This window comes from Hoplias malabaricus, chromosome 3 (assembly GCF_029633855.1).
Source record: "Hoplias malabaricus isolate fHopMal1 chromosome 3, fHopMal1.hap1, whole genome shotgun sequence".
NCBI classification, from domain to species: domain Eukaryota; kingdom Metazoa; phylum Chordata; class Actinopteri; order Characiformes; family Erythrinidae; genus Hoplias; species Hoplias malabaricus.
This window is the reverse complement of record NC_089802.1, coordinates 78,524,428-78,535,685: the sequence shown is the minus strand read 5'-3', so window position 1 is coordinate 78,535,685 and position 11,258 is coordinate 78,524,428. Positions and strand designations below refer to the sequence as shown.

The 11,258-nt window shown below is 46.0% G+C and overlaps 1 protein-coding gene across 1 annotated transcript in view; it reads right to left on the bottom strand.

The window, feature by feature from the left end:
- Positions 1-5,335: 5,335 nt before the first annotated feature.
- Positions 5,336-11,258, bottom strand: part of card14 (caspase recruitment domain family, member 14) — a 33,697-nt gene continuing 27,774 nt past the window's right edge. Inside the window, 5 exon segments of the mRNA XM_066664089.1 lie at positions 5,336-6,876; positions 7,168-7,283; positions 7,807-7,925; positions 8,508-8,672; positions 9,150-9,264. Coding sequence (XP_066520186.1) covers positions 6,669-6,876; positions 7,168-7,283; positions 7,807-7,925; positions 8,508-8,672; positions 9,150-9,264 — 723 coding nt within the window. The 3' untranslated portion in view covers positions 5,336-6,668.

Here is an 11,258-nt window from a genome sequence, read left to right as displayed (position 1 = left end):
CACTTTATCAGAAACACCTACCTTCTACCCAGATCCACTGGCCACTTTATCAGAAACACTTACCTTCTACCTAGATCCAGTGGCCACTTTATCAGAAACACCTACCTTCTACCTAGATCCAGTGGCCACTTTATCAGAAACACCTACCTTCTACCCAGATCCAGTGGCCACTTTATCAGAAACACCTACCTTCTACCCAGATCCAGTGGCCACTTTATCAGAAACACCTACCTTCTACCCAGATCCAGTGGCCACTTTATCAGAAACACCTACCTTCTACCTAGATCCAGTGGCCACTTTATCAGAAACACCTACCTTCTACCTAGATCCAGTGGCCACTTTATCAGAAACACCTACCTTCTACCCAGATCCACTGGCCACTTTATCAGAAACACCTACCTTCTACCCAGATCCAGTGGCCACTTTATCAGAAACACCTACCTTCTACCTAGATCCAGTGGCCACTTTATCAGAAACACCTACCTTCTACCCAGATCCAGTGGCCACTTTATCAGAAACACCTACCTTCTACCCAGATCCAGTGGCCACTTTATCAGAAACACCTACCTTCTACCCAGATCCAGTGGCCACTTTATCAGAAACACCTACCTTCTACCTAGATCCAGTGGCCACTTTATCAGAAACACCTACCTTCTACCTAGATCCAGTGGCCACTTTATCAGAAACACCTACCTTCTACCCAGATCCACTGGCCACTTTATCAGAAACACCTACCTTCTACCCAGATCCAGTGGCCACTTTATCAGAAACACCTACCTTCTACCCAGATCCAGTGGCCACTTTATCAGAAACACCTACCTTCTGCCTAGATCCACTGGCCACTTTATCAGAAACACATACCTTCTACCCAGATCCACTGGCCACTTTATCAGAAACACCTACCTTCTACCCAGATCCACTGGCCACTTTATCAGAAACACCTACCTTCTACCCAGATCCACTGGCCACTTTATCAGAAACACCTACCTTCTACCCAGATCCAGTGGCCACTTTATCAGAAACACCTACCTTCTACCTAGAGCCAGTGGCCACTTTTTCAGAAACACCTACCTTCTACCTAGAGCCAGTGGCCACTTTATCAGAAACACCTACCTTCTACCTAGAGCCAGTGGCCACTTTATCAGAAACACCTACCTTCTACCTAGAGCCAGTGGCCACTTTATCAGAAACACCTACCTTCTACCCAGATCCAGTGGCCACTTTATCAGAAACACCTACCTTCTACCTAGATCCAGTGGCCACTTTATCAGAAACACCTACCTTCTACCTAGATCCAGTGGCCACTTTATCAGAAACACCTACCTTCTACCTAGATCCAGTGGCCACTTTATCAGAAACACCTACCTTCTACCTAGAGCCAGTGGCCACTTTATCAGAAACACCTACCTTCTACCTACATCCAGTGGCCACTTTATCAGAAACACCTACCTTCTACCCAGATCCACTGGCCACTTTATCAGAAACACTTACCTTCTACCTAGATCCAGTGGCCACTTTATCAGAAACACCTACCTTCTACCCAGATCCACTGGCCACTTTATCAGAAACACTTACCTTCTACCTAGATCCAGTGGCCACTTTATCAGAAACACCTACCTTCTACCTAGATCCAGTGGCCACTTTATCAGAAACACCTACCTTCTACCCAGATCCAGTGGCCACTTTATCAGAAACACCTACCTTCTACCCAGATCCAGTGGCCACTTTATCAGAAACACCTACCTTCTACCCAGATCCAGTGGCCACTTTATCAGAAACACCTACCTTCTACCTAGATCCAGTGGCCACTTTATCAGAAACACCTACCTTCTACCTAGATCCAGTGGCCACTTTATCAGAAACACCTACCTTCTACCCAGATCCACTGGCCACTTTATCAGAAACACCTACCTTCTACCCAGATCCAGTGGCCACTTTATCAGAAACACCTACCTTCTACCTAGATCCAGTGGCCACTTTATCAGAAACACCTACCTTCTACCCAGATCCAGTGGCCACTTTATCAGAAACACCTACCTTCTACCCAGATCCAGTGGCCGCTTTATCAGAAACACCTACCTTCTACCCAGATCCAGTGGCCACTTTATCAGAAACACCTACCTTCTACCTAGATCCAGTGGCCACTTTATCAGAAACACCTACCTTCTACCTAGATCCAGTGGCCACTTTATCAGAAACACCTACCTTCTACCCAGACCCACTGGCCACTTTATCAGAAACACCTACCTTCTACCCAGATCCAGTGGCCACTTTATCAGAAACACCTACCTTCTACCCAGATCCAGTGGCCACTTTATCAGAAACACCTACCTTCTGCCTAGATCCACTGGCCACTTTATCAGAAACACATACCTTCTACCCAGATCCACTGGCCACTTTATCAGAAACACCTACCTTCTACCCAGATCCACTGGCCACTTTATCAGAAACACCTACCTTCTACCTAGATCCAGTGGCCACTTTATAAGAAGTATAAACCCGACATTTCCAATAAAGTGGCCAGCGGATATACATATAAGACAAGGTAAGACACACACACACACACACACACACACACAGAGGTTTGGAAACCCCAGAGGAAATAAAAACCATATCCACCTCAGTGAAAACTGATTTCCTGACGTCCTGACCTTCTCCAGAGAGAGAGAGAGAAAAAATTGATGCTTGTAATCCAAACACTCACCCTCTCTCGCTTTTTGTCTCTCTGGCTCCCTCTTGTGTCCACAACTAAGCGTAAACCCTACACACGTGACCTACGCAAATGGTCAAAGACATAAACACATAATAATACACTAATATGACTTAAGATCACGTGGCCTGAGAGGATAAATGTGTGTGAATGTGAACTTTAGTACAGTACTTAGAATTGAATGTAGAACATAAAGAGATATTAAAGGAACCATACAGCTTTAGATTAGCAGTAACACTCCCACAACACAGGGGGCGCTGTTGCATTACTTATGAATGTTTTGGGTTGAACACATCTCTCATTTCATCGTCTCTAATTTAAACGTGTTCCTCGGACTATTGTTGGTAAGTGCCGACCACTGCACACCGGGAACACCCCCCCCAAGTTCTGGAGACTGACCACAACATTACAACCATCACAGTGTGGCCCTCAGACCTTCACACAGACCATTTCTCCTGCTTCTAACGTCAACTTCAAGACCTGACCGTTTACCCTCCTCTCCCCTCGACAGGGGGCGCTGTAACCATATTCTCACTGTTATTCACTACCTTGCGGCTGATTGGTTTATGCTAGCTTCAATTTATACTAATGTCCATATTGAACTGTGTCAAAATTGCATAACGGGTGGATCAATAGAGCTGATATAAATATTAGAAATATGTTTTCTGTGTTTATAGTTAGGAATAAATACTGTCTGTGTTGTGTTTGTACTTTGTGTTTGTGTTTGTGTGTTTGTGGGAAACATGGTCGAGCAGCAGGTAGTGTCTCTGTCACAGCTCCAGGTTCCTGGAGGTTGTGGGTTCAAGTCTCGCTCCGGGTGACTGTCTGTGAGGAGTGTGGTGTGTTCTCCCTGTGTCTGCGTGGGTTTCCTCCAGGTGACTGTCTGTGAGGAGTGTGGTGTGTTCTCTCTGTGTCTGCGTGGGTTTCCTCCGGGTGACTGTCTGTGAGGAGTGTGGTGTGTTCTCCCTGTGTCTGCGTGGGTTTCCTCCGGGTGACTGTCTGTGAGGAGTGTGGTGTGTTCTCTCTGTGTCTGCGTGGGTTTCCTCCGGGTGACGGTCTGTGAGGAGTGTGGTGTGTTCTCTCTGTGTCTGCGTGGGTTCCCTCCGGGTCACTGTCTGTGAGGAGTGTGGTGTGTTCTCCCTGTGTCTGCGTGGGTTTCCTCCGGGTCACTGTCTGTGAGGAGTGTGGTGTGTTCTCTCTGTGTCTGCGTGGGTTTCCTCTGGGTCACTGTGAGGAGTGTGGTGTGTTCTCCCTGTGTCTGCGTGGGTTTCCTCCGGGTGACTGTCTGTGAGGAGTGTGAAGTGTTCTCCCTGTGTCTGTGTGGGTTTCCTCCGGGTGTGAGGAGTGTGGTGTGTTCTCTCTGTGTCTGCGTGGGTTTCCTCCGGGTGACTGTCTGTGAGGAGTGTGGTGTGTTCTCTCTGTGTCTGCGTGGGTTTCCTCCGGGTCACTGTCTGTGAGGAGTGTGGTGTGTTCTCTCTGTGTCTGCGTGGGTTTCCTCTGGGTCACTGTGAGGAGTGTGGTGTGTTCTCCCTGTGTCTGCGTGGGTTTCCTCCGGGTGACTGTCTGTGAGGAGTGTGGTGTGTTCTCCCTGTGTCTGTGTGGGTTTCCTCCGGGTGACTGTCTGTGAGGAGTGTGGTGTGTTCTCCCTGTGTCTGCGTGGGTTTCCTCCGGGTGACTGTCTGTGAGGAGTGTGGTGTGTTCTCCCTGTGTCTGTGTGGGCTACAGTGAATGAATGAATAAATGAACAAACGTGTATTTGTGTAATTGTTTTGTTTTAGTATGTGTGGTGATGTCTGAACTGTGTGGTGAGGGTTCCCTTAGCAAGGATCATGTAGGACTTTGAAATGACTCGCTTGAGCACGCGTGATGACGTCACAATAAGAGCGGTACCGAAGAAAAAAGAAATAATTGAGCAGAGTCGGTACTAAGTGGTGAGGTGTAAACCCTGCAGAGCACTGATTGGCCAGAGAGACATGTCAATCACCACAAAATGCAGAGCTCCAGCACAAACTCACAGCTTCTAAAATCTCTTAAATCATAGCAGCTTTCGCACTTATTTTTATCGGACTGACAACGGCAGCTCATAACTTCACCTCGAGGGGTTTTTGAAGAGGTCTAAACACTCCTTTGGGCGATGGCAGAACTGGGGTGCAGTTCAGTCCAAAAAACAACAAAACAACGTGCGATTAGACGATGAGGTAAGAGCGGAGACATTTACAGCCGACGTTGCTGTGGTTTCAAAACCTGTGATTCCTGTTAGAGATGGGGTTTACTGGTGATTTTGCGGGGAGCTGTGGGAGTGAGTAGTAAAGCGACAAGCTTTAAGCGAGCTGAGCCGTGCCGAGCTGAATTAAACATACAACCATTAACAAACGTTACACGTCCGTCACTAATCAGTATTTACATAATGTACATCGTTTACTTTTTCTCTTTTACAGCTGAATTCAGCTTTCCCCACAAAGAAAGACCAGGAACAGGACAAAACAAACACCAGGGAAGTAATGATACATGCGTACGTTCATTAATGCACCTCATCACAATAGTGTTCATGTATTTACCTTTGTGTATATTTATATATTTATAGAACAAACAGGTTTAATGAATAAATATTTATTTAAAGTGTATAAAGAGTACAGTATACAATGGTACAAAACACACACACACACACACACACACACTGGCATTCATGTGTGTAAATAAACTGCCTTGTTTCTTATAAACAGTATAAAAGTTACACATCCTCTTTCCTAAACAACAAGAAGAAAATATCAAACCTCAAACGTTTAATGTTTAACAGAAGTGCACCACGTGTGTATCACATATTTAGGATGTTGTTTTGTGATTAAATCTGTAATCCTGCTGAAACGGTAACACTCATAACAACAGCCAAATGTTTTCAGACGCCACTGACCAATACATTGTATTTACACATATCAGTTATGCGAATAAGGCATATTACGTGTCTTTCTTGAGAAGAAATAAAAGTATAAAATCAATCCACCAGTAAACTCCGTGCAGTGATATCGTATTATAATGATCCTGACCATTAAAACCATACCATTTACTGAACTGAAACCCTGTTATTACTGTTTATACAACAGCTAGTGATCTGACTGATGAGCGTTTCCCTGAGAGCTGCACATGTGACCACACAACCCATAAACGTCAGTATTTTCTCTTTAAACTCTATGACCCCCAGTGTTTCATCTCAGTTTACTGAAGTTTCAGTGGATGACAGTCTTTTACTTCAGAACAAGCAGAAAACAGCACTGATGTTTCCGTAAATAGCTGTAAATTCCAGCTCCACCTTAAATGGTGAAGCAGTTACATTCCACCACCTGACACTACTGCAGTATTTAAGGTGGAACTGAAAGTTACAAACAAAAAATCTCCCGAATATGAATCTGAGCTGAGCTCCATGTCACAGAAGAGCGAGGAGAGGGAGGTAGTCTCTGATTGTGGAACTCTTCTGAAGGAGAATGAGGCTCTAAATGTACCTAAAGCTCCTCTGATATCACTGCAGACTGGTGTAGAGCTGCTATAGAGCGGCGCTAGTCGCCTGGGAATAAGGCGCTGCTCTGTTTTATTTGTGTTCTAATGACGTATCAGGGTCGTCCTCTTTCACAGTGAGAGGATTTAACCACTGCCCCCTGTAACTCAGCTCCAAGGGGCAAAAGGACACTCGAGAACAAGGGGGAGGGGTAAAAATAAGAAATAGGGTTCATCTTTAGAATATAACAGCAACAAGAATCAGTCTGCTATAAGTTGATAGACAGTTGCAGTTCACGGCACTGTCCGAGACACATTAGCAGGTGCCTGCCTTCACCCTCCTGGTGTGGGGGCAGTGTGTGTGTGCCTGGGGGAGTCCTGGTGAGCTGGATACGACTAATGATTTGGTAGAAAAACTAAAAAAAGGGTTCAGAATTTACCCCTCTAGATTTCAGAGACACTTAAAGCTTCACCACAAATCAGGTTCGACCCAAACTATCTTCCTCTGCTCGTCCTGCACCACATACTGCAGCTTGTCCAGCAGGGCGGCGCTATCGCTCCAGCTCTCCGGCGCCACACTGCGGTAGAGACACGGAAGTTTATCCAGGAGAGGCTCCTCACTGCGGGAGCACTCCAGTAGCTGAGTCTCCGTCACACAGCTCTGACGTAGCTTGTGTCTGAAAGGTCAAACACAGGAGAACAGAGTTACGGCGGTTTACTGCCTTATCGTCACTGTCTGCCCTTTTCCACCTGGTACTAAAGCATTGTTAAAATGTCAGCCGTGTAAATATAACTCAACTATAATGTGACTTCAGATAAATAAAACTCAAAATACAGGTCCAGCCTTTTAACTCCATAGATATTATTTTTATGGTTTCTAATGGCGCCCCCCACTGGTAAGTTCTTGGACTGCTAAACATGACTGTGTGTGTTTGATTAACCCCTGATTCAGAGCGAGAGGGATTTACTTGAGTCTCCGAGTGCTGCGTTCTGTTGACGCTATGAAGATGATGATGGGGAAGATTTCAGCTCGATGAAGCCGTCGAACACAGTCCAAACCCAGAGGGAGGACACAGTGAGTCCCCTACACACACACACACACACACACACACACACACACACACAAACACATTAATTTATTTTAAGATGCATGAAAGACTCGCCACCTCCTTGTTTCTACTCTCACTGTCCACTCCGGTCACTTTGTAGTTCTACAGTTACACGCTGTGAACCATCGTTTGCTCTGCATACTTTGTTACCCCCCTTCCCCCCTGTTCCTCAGCGCTCAGGACCCCCACAGAGCAGGTGTGATGTGGTGGTGGATCATTCTCAGCGCTGCAGTGACACTGACGTGGTGGTGGTGTGTTAGTGTGTGTTGTGCTGGTGTAGAGTGGATCAGACACAGCAGTGCTGCTGGAGTTTTTAACCCCTCAGTGTCCTCTTAAGCAATCAAAGTATGCAGAGCAACAGCTGGACTACAGTCTGTGATTATACAACTAGAGAGTGATGGGTGTGGCCAGTGCGTGTAAAAACAGGGAGGTGGCTTTAATATTCTGATATGGCTGTGTGTGTATGAGCTCACGCTGAATTAGAAAAGAGCTACGTACGCGTTTCACGATCTTCTCCACGCTCTGAACGGTGTAACAACAGTGTGTTTTTGAGTCACACTCCTGCAGCACTTCGCCTTTCTGCATCCGGAGCGTGTGCTCAGTGGCACTCAGAGTTTCTGATCACAGCAGAAAAAATACAGCATAAATAAATCACTCAGGATACACACACACACACACACACACACACACTGATATTTCTAAGTGAGGAGTAAAAGAGAGGGCCATCCTGCACACAGACACACACACATTGTTTTCATTCATACTTCAGACTTTACAAAGATTTAAAGTAACCCTATGTAAGATTTGATATATCTGTTCCTGCCCCACCACAGTTGCAGAGTGCACTTCACATTTACAGCACTGTTTTGAAGTGAAGTGTGAGGCAGAAGGAGGGATTGTGGTTTCCTACCCTCCTCTTAAAGTTACATAGTGCAGTTTCTGCAGTGCAGAGTCCAGAGTAGCAACAACAGAGGCTCTATTCTCCGAATTACAGCTCAGTGGAGCAGCACAATGATTTTGAAGCTGTAGTTCTATGTTTAAAATACTGCGTAGTGTTGCTTTAACCTACCCTTAAACACAGCTTTACCCTTAGCCTGTTACAAACCCTAATCCTTAAGATACGTCCCCACAGTGTGAGTATGAAAACAAGCTTGGGTCCCCACAACGGGACATAAACCTCACACACATGAAATAAATACCTGGCTCACACAGCTGGTAGCCTTCCTGCTCAGCCAGGCGCTTGTTCAGGATGCTGCCGAGGATTGTGGGTAGGAGGAGGACTGGGCGGCAGACAGGGGGGTAATGGGGCGTGACCAGGGTGTAGGGCATTAGAGACACAGAGCTGCGGGGGGAGCTCACTTCAGCTGGAGGGGGAAACAGTGGCGTTATTTTATTCATTTGAAAATGTGTGTATTTGGGCAAAGTCCTTAAAGTAACACTAGGTAAAATTGTGGTGGGTTTTTTCCTACTCTCCTCCAACTGTTACATAGTGCAGTTTCTACAGTGCAGAGCCCAGTGTTGCAATGACAGAGGCTCTATTCTCCCTATTACAGCTCAGTGGAGCATCACAATGACTTTGAAGCTATGATTTTTAAGGGAGAAAAACTACCTAGTGTTGCTTTAAAGGAGGTCTGTCCTCTTGGGGACTATTAGGAATGTCCCTGAGCAGAGACCTAAAGGTAATATGCAAAAGACCTATGTAAACCTTTATCAGAACCACGTAATCTTATGTAAAACCATATATAAACAAACATAGTCCTATGTGAACTCATCTAAGACTTACGTTCCCACAGTTTCAACCAGTGAACTTCATTAAGACTTTGAATGTGTTTATAACTCACGGCTGTTTTTGTCACTGTCCTCCTCTACACTGATCCACAGTGGATTCCTGCCCTGTCGTCCAGTGCTGACGATCCTCACGGCCTTCTGTTTGCCCTGAGCCTGCGCCCGCTCCACCTACACACACACACACACATACAGTTACTCTGTTTAAACCATGCTGTAGTAGTATACAGTACTGTGCAAAGGTTTTACGTACTAAAAGAACACAATTAAACCCCATTATTCCACTGAGTGTGATAAAGTGTGTGTGTGTGTGTGTGAATATGTTGTTTAACCCTTTCCACATCTCTCCTCCTGACAGTATAATCTAAGGTTATCGTCCAGTCCCTAGTTTTAGAATCAGATTTAGAATGACTTCATTGGCCGAAGTCCTTGCAGTGAAACACATATTTACACACACACTAGTGAACACTAGGGGGCACCATGTGGCCCACACTTTAAACATAATTAAAGCCAATATATTAAACCCACAGAGGTGTTCATTTGTGCCTGTAAAGTTGTGAGAATCTGATGGTGTGGGTTTGTTCTCTTTTACTGAGGCAAACAAAGCTATTTTAAGGCGTAGTGCCTCCCCTTTGTGGAGAATCTATAAACCTGTTAAACTCGTTTTTATAATGAGTTAAGGATGTACTTTCTGATTCATTAAATATGTATTTATGACGTAGTGATGATGTATTATATGTTGTAAATATGTATCTCTCTTTATTGTGAAATAAATCAGTAGTTTTTCCTCTGAATCACTGCAGAAGCGTCTCGTTGGGTGTTTAACAGCAAACTCACGCAGAAACAAAGCTTAATCTGAAGGGATTATTTACGTAATCTGATCTAAAGGCCAGCTCCACCCAAAAACGTCAGAGTTCATCCAAATCTCCAGCACTGTTTTTTCAGTGTTTCAGTCGATGTTTGATTTGGCACGGTGAGGGAAGGGAAGTGAAAGCTGTGGTCAGCAGGTGGAGGCAGAGAAAGGAGAACGCAAACAGAAAAGAGAACAAGGACAATAGTACACCCACCATATTCATTCTGAGAGAAACAATGTCATAGTGAATATATATATAACTTAGGACTAGCGCCTTGGTGTGTTCCTGCTTCAGACTCGGATCCGGACCCAGCACCCGGATCAGGATCAAGAGCTTACAGAGTATATGAAATGTGCTTTTAGTGTTAGGACTAGAGTTAAATATAGAAGTAAATAAAAGCGTTTTGAAATTTTGGAGCATTTCTATTGGTGCATTCACAATGAGATTTTCACACACTGAAGGACGGCTGCTGTGTTCAAACGAAGTTGTAAACTGAACATTAAGATTTTCTTGTGTGGTGTGTTCTCCCTGTGTCTGCGTGGGTTTCCTCCGGGTGACTGTCTGTGAGGAGTGTGGTGTGTTCTCTCTGTGTCTGCGTGGGTTTCCTCCGGGTGACTGTCTGTGAGGAGTGTGGTGTGTTTTCTCTGTGTCTGCGTGGGTTTCCTCCGGGTGACTGTCTGTGAGGAGTGTGGTGTGTTCTCTCTGTGTCTGCGTGGGTTTCCTCCGGGTGACTGTCTGTGAGGAGTGTGGTGTGTTCTCCCTGCGTCTGCGTGGGTTTCCTCCGGGTGACTGTCTGTGAGGAGTGTGGTGTGTTCTCTCTGTGTCTGCGTGGGTTTCCTCCGGGTGACTGTCTGTGAGGAGTGTGGTGTGTTCTCTCTGTGTCTGCGTGGGTTTCCTCCGGGTGACTGTCTGTGAGGAGTGTGGTGTGTTCTCCCTGCGTCTGCGTGGGTTTCCTCCGGGTGACTGTCTGTGAGGAGTGTGGTGTGTTCTCCCTGCGTCTGTGTGGGTTTCCTCCGGGTGACTGTCTGTGAGGAGTGTGGTGTGTTCTCCCTGTGTCTGCGTGGGTTTCCTCCGGGTGACTGTCTGTGAGGAGTGTGGTGTGTTCTCTCTGTGTCTGCGTGGGTTTCCTCCGGGTGACTGTCTGTGAGGAGTGTGGTGTGTTCTCCCTGCGTCTGCGTGGGTTTCCTCCGGGTGACTGTCTGTGAGGAGTGTGGTGTGTTCTCCCTGTGTCTGCGTGGGTTTCCTCCGGGTGACTGTCTGTGAGGAGTGTGGTGTGTTCTCCCTGTGTCTGCGTGGGTTTCCTCCGGGTGC